This window comes from Centrocercus urophasianus, unplaced genomic scaffold (genome assembly GCF_019232065.1).
Source record: "Centrocercus urophasianus isolate 14NV4802_14NV808 unplaced genomic scaffold, USGS_Curo_1.0 seq_26, whole genome shotgun sequence".
NCBI classification, from domain to species: domain Eukaryota; kingdom Metazoa; phylum Chordata; class Aves; order Galliformes; family Phasianidae; genus Centrocercus; species Centrocercus urophasianus.
The window spans coordinates 15,424,210-15,447,807 of NW_024884822.1; the positions used below are offsets into that span (position 1 = coordinate 15,424,210).

The 23,598-nt window shown below is 51.8% G+C and overlaps 1 protein-coding gene across 2 annotated transcripts in view; it reads left to right on the forward strand.

Annotated features, from left to right (window-relative positions):
• Positions 1-9,943, forward strand: part of KCTD16 (potassium channel tetramerization domain containing 16) — a 37,736-nt gene extending 27,793 nt beyond the window's left edge. For both annotated transcript variants that reach the window (XM_042826368.1, XM_042826369.1), the window contains one exon: positions 7,979-9,943. In XM_042826368.1, coding sequence (XP_042682302.1) covers positions 7,979-8,430 — 452 coding nt within the window. In that variant the 3' untranslated portion in view covers positions 8,431-9,943. The remainder of the gene's footprint in view (positions 1-7,978) is intronic.
• Positions 9,944-23,598: the final 13,655 nt, after the last annotated feature.

Consider the following 23,598-nt stretch of genomic DNA (forward strand, 5'->3'; position numbering starts at 1 on the left):
CCCCCCCCCCCCCCCCCCCCCCCCCCCCCCCCCCCCCCCCCTGGCTCTGCTGGGCTCCTTGTGCTGGGGACAGCTCTGGGTGTGGGGCTGCCAGGGTGAGTGCAGTGCCTGTGTGGGACAGGGGGGTGAGCAGCACCTGGCACAGAGCTGGGGGAGCGGGGCCCCAAGAGGTGGGTGCACCCCCAGTGCTGGGTTTGACTCTTACAGTAAACATCCCGAAATAAGGATATTGGAAAACACGTTAGACCAATAACCGTATCATAAATATGGATTTGCACTAAGGTGGATGGATATATCTGCTGAAGTATTTCTTTAAACAAATAAATTCACGGCCTAAATTATTCAATGATTAATATTTGAGCAGTTGCAATGTACGCAGAGTTACCTTAATGTGTTTGTAGGCCAAAAGCGGCTCCGTGACACATCGTTTGTGCACTATTTTTTACTGCAGTTAAATATCACGGAGCTGTCGGTCATGTGCGCTGGGGCCCCATCAATCATTTTGACTCTGTAAAGGGGCTCTGAAGCAGAAGTAAATTACTTTGGTGCTTATTTTATGGCTTTAGGATGCAGTGAGAGAGCTGTGAGAAGGCAGAGCGTGTGTGAGCTCCTGGCTGGCAGCGCTCTGTTCCTTTTGCTGCCTTGCCGTGCTGCCTTACTGGTGGGTGGCACTCTGCCATGAGCCAGCACTGTGCCCTCACAGCTCAGACAGCCAGCTGTGTCCTGGGCTGCAGCAACAGATGAGGGGTTGGAACTAGTTGATCTTTGAGATCCCTTCCAACCCAAGCCGTTCTGTGACACTTTGACTCTCTAAGCAGAGCCTGGAGGCACAGCCCTGCTCTGACCTGCTCTGGGCAGCACAGTGCTGCTGCAGACCCATGGCTGGGCTGTCCCTGCAGCGCTGCCATCCAGAGTTGTGTTTTTCCCCAGCTCAGCCTGCCTTGAGACGGGCTCTGCTGGCTTCCAGGCAGTGAAGAAGTGCAGTGACTTCTGAGGAAGCAATGTGTGCACGCCGAGCTGCAGCTGAGCCCTGTGCTCCTCTGAGGTCCTTCAGTCAGCAGCAGTGCTCACATTATCCTCACAAGGATAGGATCAGGCCGTGATGGATCTGAGAGCTCCATTTCCAACATTTCCTCTGGGTCAAAGGACACTTAGTCCCATTTTTCCGTGTTTGATGCTTTCCACATTATGGCTTGTAGAAAGTCCTTCTGGTGTCATTATTTTGAATACATCTGTAATGCTCTGAGATTTCTTGTGAGAACATTTTTCATCTGCAGAGATGCTGGGTTTATAATCGCTGAGATTTTCTACTTTCTTATGAAGGAGTTATATGGGGTTTAATAATGCAGGTAGCAGCAGGCACTCCTTAAATGACACTAAAACCCTATAGAGTTCAATAGGAGCCGCTAAACAATCCCTAAAGAGCTTTTTCATCCTCTACTAGAAACACATTGAAGAAAATTTCTAATAATCTATTTGATTCTGCAGCGAAAGAACAAAAATAACCCTATTTTTTCCTGCAAATGCAGAGCAGAGGCTGGATACGGAAGCAGGGTTTTGCTGCGCCACGGGGCACGGTGACCTGCTCAGCACTGTGCTGGCCCACGGAGTGCCCTTGTTGGAGTGCAGGGTGTGGGTGCCTGCAGCAGCCTGGTGCTTCTGCTGGCAACGCTGTGAGCAAAGTGCTGGGCTGTTCCAAGCTGTGTCTGGAGGGCATCCCGCTGCATGCACTCATTTAATGCGAAAGTGCCTTGCTCTAGATGCTAAAATGGATAAACCACGCCATTCATTTCCTAAAGTTCAATTCTCCACTTATAGGACAGTAAATAAACCAAGCTAACCCACAGCAAGATTAAACTGCGAGATACAGGGTTTAAGGCAAAACCCACAGTGGCTGGGAACGCTTCTCTCATATAAACCACATTTATCTCTACAGAGCAGAAGGCTGTTTTATGAGGTTCAGACAGGAAAAGAAAATATAAAAGCTTCCAGAGAGAGTGCCTTGAATAGCTCATAAAAACCAAGTGTGCCCCTCTGGACAGGGCTCTCCCATCCTCCGGAAGTACAGTATCAGCTCCGGGTGCTGAGGGCTGCACTCCCCCTTTATTCAGTGCAGCTGCCTCAGAGAGCTGCTTCTCAGAGTTGGGCTCCAGATAACTAATGAGCAGCAGCCCTGAAAGGGCCACCTCCATGTGCCCTGATGGCCATGTAGCCATCATGTTAGCCAGGGCTGAGCAGTGCGGCCGTGGAGCAGTGGGGCCTTGGAGCAGTGGGGCCAGCTTGGGGTGGCAGCAGCAGGTGATCAGTTGCTGCTGTGCCAGAGCCATGCAGTGCCAGTCTGAGAGCAGTGCCAGTCTGAGAATGCCATTTTTGAAAAATGGAGCTTGCTTCAGTGCTGTTGGAAATGCAGTGCACCAGCAAAGAACATGAGTCATGCATTGCACCTGCTGTGCTGCACCATGCAGAGCTCTCTGTGATGCTGAGCACTCCATGGGTGGGGAGCACCCTGCAGACCCTGCTGGCAGCTCTGCACTCAGCTGTCCTCTTGCTGCACTGGTTCCTGGTGACCAGAAAAGCCATTTGGGGACACATCCTTGTGGTGCAGCACTGGCGCATGCACAGCCGTGTAAATAGCACTGTGGACTTTGTTTTGTCTTCGCATTCAGTGCCTAAAGGCAGCCTACAAGGAAAAGAAAGGGTGATTCTTTACACACAGGTAGTGATAGGACAAGGGGAAATGGCTTTGAACTGAAAGAAGGGAGATTTAGGTCAGATGTTAGGAGGAAATTCTTTATTCAGAAGGTGGTCAGGCCCTGGCAGTGCTGCCCAGAGCTGGAGGTGCCCAAGGCCATGGATGGGGAGCAGTGCAGCCTGAGCTGGGGGGCAGCCAGCCCACGGCAGAGGTGGGGCTGGGAGAGCTGTAAGGTCCCCTTTCAACCCAGCCATTTCATGATGCTTCTATGATATGATCCTATGATTCCATGGTTCATAGCACACCACTGAGCAAACCCATTGCTCACAGCCATGCCATTCCTGCTGTGTCCTTCTGGCACCTGGTGGCTGCTGGGCCCTGTATGAGTGCTGCCATTGCCAACACATCATCCAAGTGTGGGCTTATTTTGGTATTTTTTCTGTCTGCAAAAGCAAAGAGAAATCCCTAATTTCTCTTTAGAATCTGCGATGCGTCTTTGGACAACCCTTTCCCATACTGTAACAAAAAAAATGGGCTCCTCTTCCCCTCCTGCCTTTAGCACTGTGCCACTATTACTGCTTGGGTGTCCTTGGAGATGTTGGTCCAGCTGCCCAAAGAGATGTTGGTGCCATTGGAAACCCAAAGAGGAGGCAGATATATTTGTTCAGTAACATCAGAGCTGCCACTTTGGAAAGCTTTACAAGCAGAAATCCAACAAGAGACTGAGGTGCCCCATCCCTGAAAGTTTGGAATCCACAGCTGCACATTTGGCCGTTTCTGCCCATGAAGCAGAGGGTCGCCAGCAGGCAGACTGCTGGGCTGCTCTGCTTATGCGTCCTGAGAGCTCTCTGCACTGATAGCACCTGCAGGAGGTGAAGGGATCCACACAGATCATTCCACATTATGTTCAAAGTAATGACGAGTCTTAAAATAGCTCTCAATTAGCAATTGATTGCAATTAATTGGAACAACACAGATTGACATGATGCCTTCATACCTCTAGAGCATTTATCTGTTATGAGTCCTAATTTTTAAAAATTCAGAAACTGTGGCTCCCATGTTATCATGACCATCTGTTGGCAATTTGCAGCATAAGTCTTCCAGAAGCAGGACACCCGTGTGCTTTGTCTTTGCTAATTAAACAGGTTCTAGAAGGGGCTCAAGATCAAATGTAAATGGTGAAGGGCAAAACAAAGGAAAACATGGGAGTGAGTTTCCACCTGCATGTGTGCACATGCATGTATTTATACGTGTGCACCTCTTGGTGTTTTGCAGCAGCTCAGGGCAGGCAGTGCCCGCAGTGGGGCCGTGGTGCCTTGTGGCACTGAGCCGGCTCTGAATGTTTGCATTATGCACTCAGGGAGTCTGGAGCAATGCTCGTGTGGGTAATTCTAAAATTAGGGCACTGAGAGGGATGTTGTTTCTGATTGGTTAGCCTGGATGGTTTTACCTCTGTTTTAATTAATGGAGGATTTTAACTCCTTTCTCAATAGATAGCAGGAGCACGTCGGCGCTGAATGTCTGAGGATTCCATCCACCTTCCACCTGCACTGCATCGCTGGGCTCTGACCTGGGGGTCTGCATCCTGCTGGATGCTCCGCCTCCGTACCCTGGGGCAGGGCAGCCCCTGCTCCTTTATTCCAGCTTCACTCTCCAGAACTCGAGTATAAATTTTAAGCAACAGGATTGCATTAAGATAAAATATTAAAACCATAGTAATAAAGATACAGAGCAGTCTTACACGGGTGGAGGCAGGGCTGGATGTAAGGGAAGATGTTGTAATGGCAGCTTCTGATTCCTGGCGCACCCAACTTAAACAAGGTGGAAATGTTTGAGAGAGGGCAGGAAGAGTAAATGCTGTTGGTGGAAGAAAACTTCTGCACCATTTTTTCATTTCACTGTAATTCTCTTGGAGGAAGATTAATGCCGCAGTCCTACTGGCCAGATATTGTTTCCACTTGCAGTATTTGGAAAGGAAAGGGACTGCATTTCAAGCACAGTGTTATAGGGAACAGGAGGTTTGAGCTGGATGTTAGGGGCAATGTTTTCTCCAAAAGAGTGATCAGCAGTGGCACAGCTGTACAGGGAGTGGGAGGTCACCGTGCTGAGGCATCCATAACGTGGGGATGTGCACAGGGGGACGTGGCTGGAGGGCATGGTGAGGTGGGCTGGGCTGGTGGTCTGAGGGGTCTGTTCCAACCTGAACGGTACTGTGCTTCCACGACCATGGGAGCACTGATAAATGGCAGCATGCTGGGAGGCTGATGTGCATGCACAGGCTGGGGCTGTGTCATCCTGCACATGGTTAGGCCCCACTCAGGGACCTCAGCAAAAGTTGCTGCTTTTACACCACGTCAGAAAACGTATATGGTAAAAGCACATTACAGACAGAACTTCAAAAGCATCAAAGTGGATTGGGAAGGAGCCAGGCATCTATGTGGAGAGCAGCTCAAAGCCCAGCGGTGAGTTTGGCAGTGAGCAGGATGTGGGGGAGAGAAGACAGCTCGGACTGTGCCGGCCAGAGCGCAGATGAGCACATTCAGAGCAGTGCTGTCACTGCTGGGGCCTCCCCTGGTCTGTTTGAAGGGTCCTTGGTCCAAAATGCACATGAATCTGCCGCGCATCCATCCTGCTGCCAGTGCTGGTACCAGAGCCAATCACTGCATAGCATTTGTCGTTGTTCCTGAGCTTTACCTTGGTGATTTTATTTGGACAGAGGTATTTTCCACTGATCTGGCTAGCTTACCAACTCAGAACGTATTTATTAAAACACCGATTAGACCTCAGTCTCTCATCAATCACAACACCTTTAATTCATGCACGGATGCAGAACCCATTTGAGGCACTGTGTGTGAGGATGAGTGATTTACATCAAATTGTCACTGGGCCACCATTGCCTGTCTGAAGGCCTGGGCCATCCAGGCTTTATTTACCTGCCAAATAATGTGCGGTAGTTTCCAGTGCCTCAGCCCTGGAGCTGGGAGGGGAAGGAGTGAGATGTGAGGCGCTGGGCTGAAGTTCTATTGAGTGGCTTGGTGTCATGGTGGGGGTAGGCTAGAGTCTGGCCTTGGTGATCTTAGTAATCTGTGGCAGCTTCCTTCCAAAATATCACAACATTATGAGTTTTATAGATCTGAAACAAAAAAGAAAATTGACTGTACGTAGTGTGGTATTAAAACTAGTGCTATAAGATAGACGTCAAAAAGAAGGGAGGTGGTGAAGAGCTGAGTGCTTTCCCAGTGCAAATGTCATCAAAGTCACCGTCTGCTTTTGGAATACTGCAGCTCCAGGAGGCAGTGCCAGTGGCAAGGACTCACCCATGGAGAGCCCATCCTGTCAGCCCTGCTCACTGGGAACCGTGGGCTCAAGGCTGGCTCAGGGGCTCCTGCTCTTGCTGGGCCAAGTGGAGATGTGGCCCTGGCACTGTCTGTGTGTTCACACCACACTGCTGTGGGGTCCCTTGGGGACTGGTGGCACTCGCACCTGAATAATTGATGTTTTGGTGAGCTGGCACAAATCGCGCTTCTCGGAGCCCACACAGGTGGGCAGCAGGTGCCCCCTGTGCTGCAGCCACGCTGCGGGGTGGAGTTGGAGCATGGCAGCACTCCCAGAGCAGTATGGCTGTGCTGGGGGACAGGAGCAGGAGGAGCACCATGGGGCCACGTGTCCCACACTCAGGTTGCAGAATTCCAGCTCTGTGTCTGCCATGGGCTGCGCGGTGCTGGAATTGGTGTCTGTGCACCATTTCTAACAACAACAAAAATCAGCAGGAAACCCACACATTTTCACTGCTTTCAGTCTGAAGGCCCCGTGCACATCTCAGACCATGAGTGCTCCGTGTCCATGGGGTTGCTGCATGCAGCAGCTCAGGTTTCCCATTCCCAGCTCACAGTGCATTTGCTCTAAGAGGGAGAGGAGAAGCATGCGACGGATACTTGTGTGTCGCTTACACATCAGAGGCTTTGCTGCTGCTTCAGAACCTTCTAATAGTAATTATACTTAAGGCAGTAGGAGAGAAATGTTCTAAGATCAGGGAGAGAGGCAGCAGAGCCGGGCTGGGATTAATGAGCCCCTTTTTCCCAGCATCACTGAGCAGGCAGACGGTAATTACCGAGGTGCGCGGTCACACCGGTGCAGTGTGCACATCTCTGCGAGGACGGGGGCTGCAGGGGGGCCAGCACTGCCCTGCACTGCCCTGTGCATGGGGCATCTGGCGTGTGCCTCTGCTCGGGAGCACTGGGGGTGGCAGGGCTGCCCTGTGTGGGATGAGACGTGGGCACAGGGGCTGCATGGTGGAAGGTTCTATGCCTCTGTCACTGCCAAGCAAATGATGAGAAATTTCAGTTTGGCCATTATTGACTTTCATCAGACAAGACAAAGAGCAGGTCTTGAAGCAAGCCTTGAATTCAGTTCAGGCACAGGGACACAGACTGGGAGACTCCTCCACTGTTGAGCAAGAAGCAGACAGGAGGAGGCTTTCAGCTGTTTGTTTCTTTCCCCATTTATACCCATGATGTGCATTGTGCTTGGGCTGCAAAAGGAATGGCCTGAGGGCAGAGTGCCCCAGAGCTGCGCTTTGCTTCCCAGACCTCCAATTTGATGATTCTGGGATTCTATTTAGGGACATGATTCAGAGGGTGTGACAGGGATGTGTTGGGGTTGGGTTTGGTGATCTTGGAGATTTTTTCCAGTCTTTATGGTTCTGTGATTCTGTGATGCCGAGTCGAGGCCTTTGGAGAGGTCCCTGTTTATCCTTTCTGCTGCAGGATGGATGTCAGTGATGCAGCCTCCAATTCAGCATTATGGCTTTGATTTGTTACTTTCAGAAATAACAAGTAGTTCCGTTGGATCCAATGAAAGCACGAAGCTGCAGTGAGCACAGGCTGCAGTGACAGTGAGCAGTGCCCTGGGCAGGCAGTGGCATTCCCTGCATGCTTTGTTCCCATCAGACCACCGCACTGTGCTAGTGCTCTGTGCCACTGGACACACACGTGGCTCCAGGCAGTGCATGCAAGGAGTGCAGTGAACAGGACTGTGCACAGGGCCTCTGTCACTGCAGCCGTCAGCCCCGGGAAAATTCAGTTTTCATGGAGCTGCTTAACCACCTCCCTGCACCGTCAGCAAATCCATTTCTGCTGAGCATCCCAAATGTGCCCAGGGCACGGGGCAGCGCCATCAGTGGGTGGCCACGGGAACTGTGGCACTGATGGCTCCGAGGGCTCCGCTCCAGGGGAACCGTGGGCTCAGGGAGCTGCTGCAGGCTCTAACCACGCTCTCTCCCTCCAGGTGAGCCGTCCCGCTGGGCCTCGTCTCACTGCGACTGCTGCTGCAAGAACGGCAAAGGCGAGAAGGAGGGTGAGAGCGGCACGTCCTGCAACGAGCTGTCGACGTCCAGCTGTGACAGCCAGTCGGAGGGCAGCTCCCCGCAGGAAACCGTCATCTGCGGCCCCGTCACGCGACAGCCCAACATCCAGACACTGGACCGCCCGGCCAAGAAGGGCCCCGTGCTGCTGCTGCAGCACTCCGAGAGCCGGCGCAAGAGCGACCTGCTGCGGACGCTCACCTCGGGCTCCCGCGAGTCCACCGCCGGCAAGAAGAAGGCAGTGAAGGAGAAGCTCTCCATCGAGGAGGAGCTGGAGAAGTGCATCCAGGATTTCCTCAAGATCAAAATCCCAGACAGGTTTCCAGAAAGAAAGCATCCCTGGCAGTCGGAACTGCTGCGGAAGTACCACCTATAGGTGGGACGATTCCCATTGCTGTTACAGTGGGATCCGCAGTGATACGGAAATAATTCCCGATAGTAATTACGTGTTAGGTCACAAAAAAACCAATCCATCTCTATAGAACTGCCTAATTTGCCTATCTCACCTTAATCATTTATAGTCGTAGGGTAATGATATTTTTCCAGTTGTGGAAGCACAATGACAAATGTTTTTCTTTGTCAACTCTGAGTCTTACACAAGCAGAGTACCTTAAGGGCACGCAGGGCCGGCAGTGCACGCTGCTTTGCTCTCCGGGGGTGTGCAGCTCCGTGCCTGGGGGCAGCAGGGCTTTTGGGAGCACTGTGCCAGGACAGCATTGCCTTCAGCGCCTGGGTGTGGGTGTGCATAGATATATATGTGTGTATATACATCTCCGTGTATATATATGTGTATATATATCAGAATACATTGCTGGCAGATTGGCTCCCTCCTGATCACTGCAGTTTCTCAGGAAAGAGCACTGTCAGCTGCAGTGGATGGTCGGCTCTTTGCAGTCTCTGAGGGCTGCAGCAGAACCCCCTGGCTCTGGCTCTTTCTCCCTTCCCCTTTCTGAGGCACCATGAATGCATTTCCCAGCAGACAAGGACAGGGCTCTCTGTTGCTGTGTTCCATGTGGTTCTGGTGCTGTCTCTCCATTGTCCCTCACCCCTGCTGTGCCCCCAGGCTGTGTGGGGGCCATGGGCTCAGCCCATGCTGGTGGCGGGGCAGGCACAGCAGGCTCCCATCTGGTATGGAAGCAAATGCTGGAGATGATTGGCCTGATGAGACGTGCTTAATGCTCTGACTGGAAGGGAATGGGTCTCTGGGTCAGCAGCTGTGTGCATTCCAGAGAACTGGAAATGAACTGCATGGAGTGTCCTAGGGGCTGTTGTGGGTGCGGAGTGGCACCGCTGCAGGGGGAGGAACGAGCATTGAGGTGCTCAGAGAAATTATTCAATGTCAGACAGCACAGAAAGAGTGAAACATACAGATATGGAGCTGGCTGGAATGGGCAGCTTGTCTCAGACCTGTGTAGCATCATCCAGGCTCCAGAGCTCCTGAGTTTGAGTCCGCTGTGGGAAATGATGTCAGTGTGCACAGATTATCTCTGCTGATCCTAAGGCGGTTTCAGTGAGGGGCTCCTCTGTGCTTGCAGGGCTCTGTTGTTCCCAAATTGGGGAGCTTTTGTTTTGCCAGGCGGATCATAAGGGCTGTGTGAACAGAGCATCATACCCATGGTGCAGCTGCAGGAGGCTATTGGTGAGGGTGAGCACGGACCTATGTGGACCAAATAATTTTTTCCCCCCTATACTTTTCCCCTCTATTTTTCTCCCATATGCAACACAAAGATGCTTTACAGCGCTCCGGTGGACAGTCTGTGGGGTTTTAGTTCCAGCCTGGGAGTCGGTTTGTTCCTTTCTTCTCAAAGCTGTGTGCAGAGGGCAGTGCTGGGCTGCCCGTTGCCAGCAGACACTGTGGTAGCTGGGACCCCCCCCCCGGCGCCCCCCAATTGCCCCCAGGCCCAGGAGGGAGCCCCTCCCTCCCCCCTGCCCCACAGCACTGCTGCATGCGGTGTTCTGAGTCCCTGACGTGTCAGCCCCATGTGTACCATGGTACGAACTACTTGTCCAGTCCTATGGATAGATTATGCCCCCGCGGGGTTTTGTAGATTAATAGTAAAAGAACAACGATGACAACAACAACAACAACAACAAAAAAGCACTTTTAAATTATTTATATTAAGAAAAGACATTCTTTATTTTTCTTGGCATCGATATCACTTAGCTACAAATCAGTTTGTAAGGACGCTATTGCAGATTTTAATCTATAGCACTGACCAAGAGCGGGATGCGGCTCTGGGGGCCGTGGTGGGGTGATGGGGGCTGCGGGCTGTGCCTCCCGGCCCCGCTCCCCCCCCAGCCCGGGCCTCCCAGGGCGCGCAGTGACTCCTCTGCGGCGGGGTCCATCTATTGCACATCGACGTAGGTTAAGCGGCACCCACCGAATTACCTCTTCTACTCTCCGACGTGGTTCACTTGTATATAAGTGTAATGTCAACTTGTTTACAGGTTACTTTGTGCTTAATCGTGGAAGAAAAAACACTAAAGTTTTAACGACAAATGTAAAGGAACCGATGTGACTGGAAGGTGTTTAACAGTGAATGTGCTTAACGCAGTATAGACGTCATCGGTTGTGGTCTCACACGAATGCATGTATCTCCGTGTTGTCAGTCCCACCAGTGAGGTTATTGGCAATATTCTGCGGTCTGTGAATAGCAAATACGCATACACTGCTGTGACTCTGACAAATATAACTCAGTTACTGTTTCTACTGTGGTATGTTAAAAAAAAACCAACAGCAACAACAAAGTAGCTTTTAGCCTGCTGTATTTCCCTGGGACAGATAAGGAGAGAGCATGGAATTGGGGGGAAATAGCAGTGCCCGAGAGCAGCCTGGGGGCTGCCGGGGGCTGCGTCCCTCTGGGGAGGTGCTGGGGGGCAGGGATGGGGTGGTGCTGTGGCAGAGAGCTGAGCTCTGCCTTAGGAGCCCGATAAGCACAGTGTGATGGTGCAGGAATGGTCCTGCACGGGGGGGTGTCAGCTGTGTGCTGGTGGGAGCGCAGCTCTCGGCGCTTTGTGTCAGGGCTGAGACCTGCAGCTGCTCAGCACCGCTCTGTGCACACGTACTGTGAGTGTGCAGGCAGGGCTATGTGAGTCGGTGCCCTTCACCCACCACATACACACACAGAAATGCACAACGGGTGCCCCCATGCCTCCTCGCCTGCTGTGATTCCACATTGCTCCGTGCGTACCAGGTCTCTGCAGAATGGGGATCACTCTCCCCCAACATTTTTTGTTTTGCCCCATTTGTACCCACAAGAAACTGAAGGCAGCACAGAGCAACGGTGAGCTGCTGCCCTCCTCCCTCCACCTTAAGAGATGGGAGCACCGCCACAGCTGCAGCTCATCTGGAGCAGCTGGTACTGCATCGGGTTCACCTGATGGAGCATTCCAAAGAGCACCACGACGCAGCTCTCCCGTGTCCTGCGAGGCACCCTGTGAGGGGAAGGCTCTGCCACATTCACGGGTCGGGGCAGCTGCTGGAGCTGGGAGCAGCCCTCTGCTGTACCCCCCTGCAAGGCCCTCCGGGTGGCAGCCACTGGACGTGGGTTTCTGTTCATGTCCTCCCTGCACAGTTTCTCGGAGTCACTGCTCTGCACCAGCATGACTCCAATGGGGTTAGCAACGCTGGGACAGAAGAGCTTGAAGAGCAGCAGCTGAGCACCTGTGTGCTGCTTGTTCCAGGAGAAGGGTTTTTAAATTATTGTTAGTCTTTTTGTACTTGCCTGTTCCTCAGCAGAGCCCAGTCTGATGGCACCTCCTGCACCTGCACCTCCCACACTGCTGCATTTCCTACATCCTGCACTGCTGCACTTCCCATACTCCTGCACTGTTGCACCTCCTGCACCGCTGCACTCCTACACTGCTGCACCTGCACCTCCTGCACTGCTGCACCTCGTGCTACTGCACCTCTTGTATTGCTGTACTGCTGCACTGCCTGCACTGCTGCCTGGAGCAGCACTGAGGAGCACTGTGGGCTCATCTCTGGGGCGGTCTGTCCAGAACCCGGTGCTGCTGTGAAGTTCATTGGCTGTGCCACAGGGTCTGGGGCTGCGGGGCTGTGTGCATGAGGAGCCACTCGGTGCTGCAGAACAAAGCCAATTAGCAGGGCTCCAGCTCCCTGATAATAATTCTTGGGAGAAGAGGAACTGTTCTGGAATACATTATTGTCTTCATTTCTTTTCATGTGCAAAGAAATAAAAAGCTTGCCCTTCACTGGCAGCTGGGATGAGGACAATCCAGAGGTAATGAGAAGCCCTACTCAGAGGCAGTTCTGCCCTCTCCCTCCCAGCACACAGAAGGGTTTGGGGCTTCTGATTGCCTCCCACCTACCCTGATGCCCGCATGTGCCAAGGGGCAGCAGCACAGAGCCCCACAGTGCTGGGGGCTGCACTGCCTGGGGTACAGAGCAAGAGCCTCACGCGGGATGGAAGTGAAGGAGCAGAGGCTGTTCAGATTGCAGTACCTGGATGATAATTACTGCAGACTTAATTACCTCCCATACACACTGCACAAAGTGCATGGGAGGTAGGAGTGGTGTCCTTTGATACCAGCTGGTGTCAGAAAATAATTTTAATCTGCCTTACAACTATATGATTAAAAGCACTTATATACAGACGTATCTGCACATGCACGTGTATCTCTTTCCTATGCTGATGGACCCACGGCCGTTCTGCCTGGTGGTGGCACTGACCCCCATGGTCAGAGCAGTGGGGCTGAGTTACTGCTGTGCCCCAACACAGAGCAGTGAGCACAGCAGCGCCCAGAGGAGGAGGAGGAGGAAGAAGAAGAGGCTGAAGCTCCTCTGAGGGGGCGGGGAGATCTGTAAATACAGCAGGTTAAAGGCTGGCAGTGTGACTGCAGTCTGTATTTCAAGGAGATGTTTCCCATGTTTTGTAGTATCGTTTATTGGTAAATAAAAACCAACCAAAGACAAAGAGGCGTTGGGTGCTGTGTGTGACCCAGCCCAGGCCTGGACACAGGGAGAGAATCCCCATGGTGTGCAGTGTGTGCCCTCAAACGAGGGGAGGGAGAGCCTGGCTGCAATCCGGAGTCCTCCCCCAGCCCATAGGGAAAGCTGTGCTGGCAGCAGCCGTGGGGTGGGAGGCAGAGGCAGCTCAGCTGCTGGGTGGTGGGAAGCAGAGGTCAGTGGGTTCGTAGCACACTGAGAAAACTCCACAAAGTGACACCGCTGTGCATAAAGCAGCTGCGGCCCAAAGAGAAGCTTGGGAGCAATGGTTCCATTGGAGACGTGGTGGGAAGGGGCTGGCTGTTGGACTTGGTGATCTTAGAGGTCTTTTTCAATTTTAATGATTCCATGACTCTTAACACTGAAGTCCTTCAAATGCAATCCAAGCACATGAAGCACCCCTTCCAATGCCAGCAGCTCTATGATTCTATGCAACCCTCTCAGGCACTGCTTGCAGCTCAGCACCCACCAGTGCAGCTGGGATGGGCATCTACTGGCCCAGCACTCGGGGTCAGGCAGCCCCAGGCACTGCAGGAGCAGGGTGGTCACCACTGCCCAGAGCTCTGTGCAGCACTGAGGCTCACCAGGCCAGAAAGCTTAAATATTCAGGAAGGAGCACAGCTCAGTGAGCAAGTGGGGCATTACTTCTGGTCTCTGTTTCTGCCTCGGGAACTGCCTGAGCATTTTCTGTTTATTAATGAGTGAGTAAACTCATAAACAGCGTTATTTCCCCTCCATCAGCAGCAGGCAAGCTCTCTGCACCCAGCACCATGTCAGACTGCAGCTCCCAAGCACTGCTGTGTGGGCTCTGCCAATCACAGCCCCAATGGCCCCCCCCAGTTTGGCAAGGAAGCAGCGCTGCAGCGACCACCGCCCCCCCCAGCAGGTGAGCACAGAGGCCTCGTGCAGGGAGTCCAGCCGGCGCTCGGAGCTCCGCAGACCCCTGCAGGCACCACGGGGAGCTGCCGCTGTACCGTGCTGGGGCCCAAAACCGAGCAGCACTGCGTGCCCCGCCCCCAGCGCACCCACGCTGGTGCTTAATCATAACAAAATAAAGGTTTTGCTTTGATTTCTTCCATCAGGATAGCCATCCCCCTCCGAGCTTCGCCCACCAGCTGGTACCCAGTCTTTCAGAGGTTCCTGTGCTTTTAAAGTTAATGGAGTGCTTTGTTATGGCAGGACCTGGGTGCTGAACCCAGCTGCAATCAGGTAATTGATTTGCTCCTTCTGGTGGCTCCTATCAAATTCCCTCACATCTCCCAGTACGTGGTGTAGCTCTGGGTTCTTCTATGGGGATCAGGGCTGCTGAGTGGCTGAGTTCTGCTGCTCTGTCCTCGCTGATGCCTGGGAGCTGCTCCTGCACTGCTCTGGGATGCCCACGTTCAGCTCTCTGTAAGTTCTGTGGTGCTGTTTCTCTCTCCGAGGGGATGTGCTGGGTGGGCTCTTCTCTGCTGCCCTCCCTCCTCCAAGCAGAGCCCATTGTCAGCCTGCAGCTGTGTTTCAGCAGTGTTATAACTGATAATCTCCTCCAAGTTAAACCTTCAAAGGCATCCCAAGCCATGTGTTTAAATGATAGTAGAAAAAAATTCCCCTAACTCCTTAAAGTTAATGATCTTCATTTTCATTTCCACATATTTCTCTCCATATAATAGCCAGGTGCTAAATCTTCATGAGATTTTTATAGTTTCACTGAAGGAATATTTGCATAATTATTAGTGCATAATCTACTTTAATAGTCCCCTGATTTTACTATTAGAGCCAAGCGTGTGGTGTCAGCTCAGGGCCCTGGGCACACAGCTGCCTGCACACGCAGTGCTGTGCTGCTGGAGCAGCGTGTGCCAGCCCTGCTGTGCTGCAATGTGGGGCCACGGCTGGGCCGTGGGGAGGGGAAAGGGAAGTGAGTGCCATGGGGCTGGATGTGCTACAGACACAGCCAGAGCAACGGCTGCCCCAGATGGATCCCAGGGGGTGTCTGAGCCTTTGGAAGGGGGGAGATGCATGTGGTGGAAACCACGACCTTCCCTTGGAAGGATGGGGCCACTGGCTGTGTCTAATCATCATGGACGTACAACCTTTTGATCGAGAGCTGCTTATACTAACGAGAGCAGCTTGGCCGTTGATATTATCTGATTAATTAAGGACAACCATTCTCCTTGGCAAGCTGGCAAGAGGAGACCTGCCTGGCTCGTCCTTAGATGACCACGTATGGACGAATGCAGGAAGGATACTCCTCAAAACAACCACAGAGGTCTCCTAAGAGCCTGCAAGCACAAACAGCCAGGAAGCAGGCAAAAGGGGAGGGAGCATCATGCTGCCCAACCCTGTGAGGTTGTCACGGTAGGTGTTCCTTCTGTGTTACACGGCTGGAATACACGGGAATTTAAAGTATGAACATAGAGGAGAGACCTGCATCGTTGTGATTGATGTGGAGAAACTTCCAGAGGCAGCTGGGCCCAAACTCAGCGATATCTGCTGTGTGTGGGCACTGCTCAGTGCAGTGGGTGCCGTGCTCAGCAGCTCTGCGGGCAGCACGGAGCAGTGCGTGGTGCAGGAGGTGCTGTGGCAGCCACAAATAGACTGCAGCTCCTTCCTGCCCCTTTTGGAAGCTTCCCCACTGAGGCTGACGTGAGAGCACAGAGAAAGCATCTCCTAAAATAAGCACAGGGAGGTGGGGGGTGCTGTGATGACAGCGATTGTATAGGGAGGAAACAGAACTTCTAAGACAAGACACCAACCTTCTGATATCTTCCAGCCAGAGCACACTCTCTCATAAAATGTTATTTCCAGATATTTTTCAGATCATTCTCACAGGGTCTGGAAAATGTTCCTTTCCTTAGGGCTTGTCAAGGACAGAGGTGGTTGACGCTGTGCTCAGAAACAGACAGAAATGTTCAGCACAGCAGCTCCCCATTGGAGTGAAGATGCAGAGCTAATCTAGACCGAACATTAGCTTTTAATATTTAAAATTCCAACAACAGCAATCCAGGTGTAAATCATAATAAACCATACCTCCTCACAAAAGCCAGAGCCAAGACTTTCTGATTCATAAAAGCTGGAGAATAGATAATAAAAACACCTCAAAATATGCAGGTAACGGTGTGGTGAGATACAGTCTTGGGACAAATTATTTGTCTGCACTGCTTCTGATAGTATTGATATCCACTTGTTGGTATCTTCAGTCAATAGAATCGTGTTTAATGGATGCTCCCTGGGTTGCTCAGGCTGCCCCACATCCTCGCTGGGGGACTTCAGCCACTGACCCCTGCAATGACCCCATTAGGTGTGGCTCCAAGCGGGGATGGGGAGGTCTGGATTCATCATCTGATGGCGTGCTGCTCCACGCCTCTCAGTTATTTCAGAAGATGCTGTGTGACACCTACAAGTGATGCTCTGTGGCCGTGCTGTGCCTCAGCTCTCCCATGGGCTCGGTAGGAATTGTACCAGCCGTGAGCACCTCTGTGCTGCTGACATCATCACCGTGCTGCTCTGAGACCCCGCACGGAACACCGGGTCTGCTCTTGCACGACAGCTGACAAACAGCATTCCCTGTTATCCTCCAGGCTTGATGCAGGCAACAACAGCAGAAGTCAGGGTTTTTTTTTAACGGGACCTGTCAGAATAACATGATAAAATGTTGCTGTCATCTCCCAAAATTGTGCCTACTGTAATCTTGAAGTTTTTTCAACAGTTTTGATGGTACCTTATTTCCATAATAGCAGATAAACAACCATGTAGCACAGGGCTATAATTTCATTGATTGTTCCTGGCAACCTTGTATGCTGTGACAGCTCCTGCAGCTAGAGTGATTTGTCACTTGGATCTCAAGATGATGCAGCCCTCCGTCTTACATGGGCCCATGCTTTATGCACAATCCACTGACATTTCCCTTCCCCAACACGAAGGCGACGTGCTGCCTTGTTTCCCTGCTGCCTCATTTCCCTGCTGCCCCAGCAGTGCCCGCTGCCCTTACTGCACCCGGAGTCCTCCTGGGGACTGCAGGGATGTGTGGGTGCAAAGTGGGAGCGCCGCCTCTGCCTGAGAGACAAACGATCCTGTCCTCCTTTGTGAGCGGTGCAGCTGTAAGAAATTGGGAAATAACTTCCGGATAAATAGATTTATTGGTGCAATTTGGCTTTGCGTGGCTGGAATGCTGTGTTTGTAAAATATTTATTGTTTTTCTCTATGGTGATGGAATGAGAACCAGTTGCACAATGTGTGGGTCCTCATTAGTGCAATTCCACATGCACGTCTGTGTTCTGCCTCCTCTTGTCCCTTCATTAAGCTTTCCCTTGTGATAAATTGACCTGGATCGTTAGTTAATGATTGTCTCTTTAGTATGGAGTCAGATTCCTCGAGTTAGCAGTGCTGTTTGCACATCTCAGACTGTGCGCAAACCTGAGTGCGTTTGCCTGCTCCGTATTTAAGCCATTCCGCTATTCATCCCGAAGCCCATCAGAACAGATAATAAAGCACTTCGTGAACAGATGTGCCACTTACTCATCTAGCTCTATAATGATAACGAAGAAAATTTAATCTGGAGTGTCTCTGGAAGCTGATCTGAAAGACAGATTGGTATGAATAATAAAGGCACTACGCAAGGATGTGAGAAGGGCCCTGAGAAGGCGGTGAATGACCGCTGCACAGCGCTGCCTCCGGTGGAGTCCGATCACTCAGCAAAGGCAGCGCCTCTCAGGGCCGGGCTGCAGCAGGAGCTGCTGCCTCTGCAGATGGAAATGCTCTGAATTGCTTTCCCTTTAAAGAATAAAAGATAATTTCTCTTGCAGCTGGAAGCAACATCTGACATTGCAGAATGCTGAAAGCATATTGGAGAGGGATGGGAGAGCTCAGGCACTCAAGGTGAGCGAGATAACGCGCAGAGCATTTAGCCAAAGCATGTAACAAGGCAGAGAGGAGCAGAAATCTGTGAGAGTAGCATGCTCTGAAGGGCCATTCACCCCTCATCAACTGTACGTACATTCATCTGCATCCTCATATCTGCTGCTATTGATTACTGTCAGTAGGAAAAGAATCAGGAGAGCCACTTGCTGAGGGTGAATAGCTGCAGTGACTGCAATGGAGCTGCATAGGTCATAGGTCAAACAGATCATTTAAAATCTCCGAAGTATCTCTGAAGGAAAAAAAATCATGTTTAATGTTGGTGAGGTGTCCTGGGCTGGCAACAGGCAGCTGCGTGTTCCCCAAGCAGGAAAGGCACAGACAGCAGCGCAAGCTCTGCCAGCGCTGTACTGAAAGGAAGAAAGCAGTGGGGCGTCGTGTAGGGATGGGGATGGGGCACTGCTGGGGGTGTCCCACGTGGGAGCAGCCCCCACCCCTGCATCAGTCCAGCTCTCTGCTCAGGAGCATGTGAGCACCCACTGCTGTGTGAAAGTGTAGCTCCAGGCTGCCCGGCACTGGGGATGGGTCACGACTTCACCTTCCTATGACGGAGCTCAGATTTTAATGCTTGGATCATTTTACTCTTCAGCAAAAGACACACTCTGCCCAAGGACTGGTAAGCACATGGGAAGCCCACAGACATTCATCAGTGAGGGTGACCCGGAGGGGTTCAGTTCATTCGGTGCAACAGGAGTCCCCAACAGGAGACCACAGAACGACATCTTTTGGTGATGTGGGTGAGAGTTCAGTAACAAATTAGCATGAAATGTGATGGCCACAGCTACTCAGAGAGGGGCAGAGGAAGGATTACATCTGTTGCTCATTTTGGAAACAAACGTGGGACTGTGTATGCCCTCTGCCTGAGAGGGAACCTGAAATGCGGTAACATGGATGTGGAGAAGTCGTAGAGGAGCGTCCCAAGAGGTGTCGTTGGTTGTTCCACTCCCAGAACTTGAGGAGGGATGGTGATCCCAGGCAGTGTTTTAAGGTCCCTCTGCAGGCCTTGCAGCGCTGTGCTTCACAGCAGGCAGCAGCACTGAGCAGCAGGGCCAGCGTGCGCACTGATGCATCACGTGCAGTCTTAAATATTACAGGAGGGTGTATTTCATCCAGACAGGGAACTTTAAGCACAACACAACAGGCATTTTTCTTACAATATTAACAATTTACCACCTAAACTTTATCTTCTCCTTGGATAATGACCACGAGACGCTGGGTAAGGGAACAATTGATTTAAGATCTCAATCAAAAGGAAGCATCCCTCTTATCTGTATAGCCAAGCAATGAAGCAACAGTCATCGGGGGTTATGGTCCATTTGTCAGTCCACTAGAAGCACAGGCTCTATGGATCTATATATGGAACGGGAGACATTTGCGGAAATGGCTCTTGCAAATATCTTTAGCAGTTAAGAGCTGGCAATCTATGCCTCTCACTCGATTTCCCCAGCACGTACTGAAACAGCGCAGGAAAAAAGATCCTTTTCCTACTTCCTCGTGCCCACACTCTCCCTCTTCCGTGTGTCTTTATCTAACACTTTCATTTCGGCTGTGACCCAGAGCCGGGCAGCACAGCGCTTGGTCCTGGTGTCCCCACCTGAGGGACGCAGGGCAGCGCTCCCTCAGCACTGTGCTTGAGCCCACAACAGCTCAGCAGAGGTTTCAGTATATTTCACCGTGCTCCGAAATGTTTGGCACTGGGGTTTTATTGGTGACCCCCTCCTAAGCATGCATGGCAGCCAGGGTCTGCTCACAGATGGAGTGCTTTGCTTCAATCCCATCCACTGCTGAAGACAGGGGAAGGTTTTGTCACCAGTTTACAGATGAGAAAAACACACCAGGTGAGTGCAGGTTGAAATGCACAAACCAAGAACTGCTGATTCCAAACCAACTTGGTAGTGATTGCCCCCCGCATCCTGCTGTCTCTTGTAGGGAATATACCAACGTGAGGCAGGAATTTCAAATCCAAACAGCTCGGAATATTACATGGCGGTATGTTTGGTGACAAAATGAAGTCCCCAACCCCTTTTTCCTTCCCAAACTCGCTCTGCTGGCTGCAGCATGCTGTGCTCTTCTGGCAGGGCCCCGTGCAGTGGCTGGGGATGCTGGTGCAAGCTGTGTTTATTTTTAACGTGGCTGTTCTGCAGAGATAATTGTGTCAAGCTGAATGCACAGCGCAGGGGTTACATTTCTATTCAGTTACCATGGTTGCTAATACTTAAAAAATTGCCCAAGAAAGGACTGGAATCGTCCTCCCCATGCTGGGAAGTGTCCCTTCCTCCTCCCCGCAGGGCGCAGTGCAGCGCTCTGTGCCTGCAGGCACTGCCTGCTCCCAGCAGCCATCCCCAGCACCTCTGCACTGTTTGGTGCAGGGAGGAATCTCTTGCTGCTGCTGCTGCCGGCCATGAGAGAAAAGCACAGGCATGGCCCCAGTGAGAGCCCGGAAGAGCAGAGTGAGTGGGGACAGGAACTGCTGTTTCCAGCAGCAGCCTTTGTGCCCAGGCAGCCCTTCATTTCAGAGCCACCTCCAGCACAGCTCCATACAGACACCACTGGCCCCCCACGTGTTACAAGAGAAACCAGGAGGTGGATTTGAAATTATTTTTATATTAAAAACAAACAAAAAAGCCCACTATTTTAAATTATTTTGCCTAGACGTCTGTGTCCTACCACCCCTCTGAGCCCTCTGCAATTTGAGAAAAAGAAATAGCAGTATTAAATTAAAGCTATACTTCCTTCCCCCCATCCCTCCCCCCCCCTCCAAAAAAAATTCGTTTGAAGAAAAGGCACAAAAAGGTTTCTGCTTTCCCAGGTTTCCCATAAATTAAGTGCTACAGACCACAGCTGGGGCCTGCAGGTGCCATCACAGTTCTGGGTTTGCCTGTGGGAGCTGCCCTGTGCTGGGGACATTGTTGCACCTTCTTCTGCTTTCTGAGTCTGCCAAGAGGAAAAAAAGCAATTAAACACCTGGCTTGTTGGCCTTGCAGTGAGGGAGCTGTGGAATTGAGGCTTACCTGGCTCTGCTGTTCCCTATGAAATGAGCGCATGGTTTATTGCTACCTATCCATAAAGGTATTCATCGTTCATTGCAGAATTTGGTATGAATTCATGTGAAAAGCCATTACACGCAACACTGTTCACTTCCCATTACACTCCTGCTCCTGCACTTCAATGGGCACTGCTGCTGGCCGTGCTCAACTACTGCTGTCCCCAGTGAGCACCCAGGGAGGTGCCATGAGCGCCTGGCTGGGGTTTGGGCAGAGCTCTTTGGGGAACGCTGCTCCCTCGGCAGCTCCGGGGCTCTGACTGTGGCCTCCAGACACAGGAGATGCACAAAGTTGGCTGAGTCATACGGAATCCCATCAGTATGCCTGGAACGTGTGCTCCAAGCATGGGAGACCCAGCTGATGGCAGTGCTCTGCACGCAGCACGTGGCACAGGCAGAGCCAGCGGTGCTCCAGTGAGAGTTATACACAGGAATCCGGTGCTTGTTCCACTTTGCAGAACTGCGGGAGCAGCTGCAGCAGTGCATGTGGGGACACAGCCAGGGAGCACCTCGCAGCACACCTCTGTGTTTGCCTTCGTGCTCTTCTATGGGACTGCAGGGGCTGTGCGCAATGGGGTGAGAGCAAAGGAAGCCTCATCTGGGGCTGAAGGTAAAGCAGGGGAGTGCTCAGGGAGGAGCCCAGGGGCACGCAGAGCTGAAGCACATGTGCCTGTATCTGCAGTACCTGCGGCCACTTGAATTATTAAGCATTGTTCAGCACGTTGCCGTGCAGAAAGTGCCTTCCTACACAGAAGAAAATTCACAGATACTGAAAATTGTGCAGTGTCAGTACAGGATTTAGTGCTCCTACTGCACCCCAGGAGATGCTGCTGTGTTCCCATCAGAACAGAGTGCCAAATGTGCTCGGCAGCCATTTGGATACAGCTCCTAATGGATGCTGATCTGCACCAGAAGGATGACCCAACGGGACACACAGCTGCAGCCATCCATCCCACTGCCGAGTCCCAGAGTGCAGAGCTCCCCAGCCAGGACTGGAAGGGGCTCCAGGTGCTGTGACAGATCAGGAACGAGAATCTGGGAGGAGAGAGCAGAGAGCAGCCATACAGCATTCCCCATCAAATCAGCTCAGAGAGCTTCCATAGCTGTTCCTCGAGGCACAGGAACTGCTGCAACACGGAGCTCAGTGCCTCTGCTTTGGTGCCCACAGTGCTGTGTTACACCAGCTCAGTGCCCGCGTCCCCTCGGTGCCGCCCTCCTGCTGTACCAAACGGAGCTCAGCTCTGCCCTGAAGCCACGTTGGATTTCTGATACGTTTGTGTGAACAAAAGAGGAACTACTTTTTCTTTTTTTTTTTTTTTTTTTTTCCTTCCATCGGCAATTTTCTACAGTAAATAAGAAAAGGAAATGGAAAACCTTGCAGCAAGCCCCTGAGTGCAGAGGCTTTTACATGGGCTCAGGCGTGAGGCAGGTTGAGCACAAATGGATGTGCTGAGACAGTGTGGGAGATAAGAGCTCAGTGCTGCTGTAAGGAAGAAGAATTAATGGAGTGAAGGGACAGGAACGACAGGAGCCTGAGCCTGAGCAGCAATGAACAGCAGAATCGGGATGTGACAGCTTTCAGAATATTCCCCTGATCTATGCATGGCCATGGAAGACACTTCCTCTGTGTCAACACAATGATCTCATCCTAATGTGGCTGCAAGATATGGCAGACAATTAGTTGGACCTTTACCCTATCCTGTTCCTAGGTGCCACTCATAAAGGAGCAGGTCCTGCTGCTGTCAGACCCGCAGGAGCAGGGATCGGCCCCTGCAAAGCAGCTCCATGCAGAAGGGAATGGAGTGATGAGCACCAAATATGATGAATGCAAAATGTCCTGCAGTGACCCTGAACCACCTCTCAGCCCCAGGTTAACACTGACAAAATGTACTCACAAAAATGTCCCCAGGTATATCAAAAATAACTAACTGAAGCCATATAACAGGTTGCTGCTGGCAGCAAGAGGCTCTCCTGAATGTGCTGATGCTTTTTCATGCTGAGTTGGTGCTTCAGAATGGTTCATCTTCACATAATGGTTCCTTTACCCTAAAAATGCATGAGATGCATGGCAGTGCTTTCTCCACCAGATTCATTATAAGGCAGTGAGATAGCCCTACGTGAGATCCTCTCTGGTGCTTGGAAAGCTGGAGTACACTGAAATAGTTGTTGAATTGAGCACAGCGCCTCGTATGTCCTCTATGGCTGTTGCTTTCCCTAGACAGTCAGCAGAGGATCAGCGCCTCAGAGTCCAACGAGCTGGGATCTGAGCTGCAGAGCTGTGGGCCCTCCTTGTGTGGGGTGCAGAGCCCTCCAACCACACATGGCCGTGTCCCACAGTGCTCACTGCCCCGGAGCCACCGCTGGTTCATGGCTCCATCTCCCAGCATGGGAATGCTCACCTGAATAAGAAAGAGAAGCTGATTGGAACAATTCTTTTCATTTGTAAGAAGAGAAAAGTTTAAAAGGGGCAAAGAGAAACCAAACCTCCTCAAACCTCCAAGGGATCATTTCTAGCAGAGCAATTGCATGAGAGCCATTCTGTGCCGATTTATGCAGCTCACTTCAGATCTGCCAGGCAGCAGCGGGGCGGGCAGGAGGAGAAGTGCAGGTTGATGATCCCAGCACAGGATGCTCCC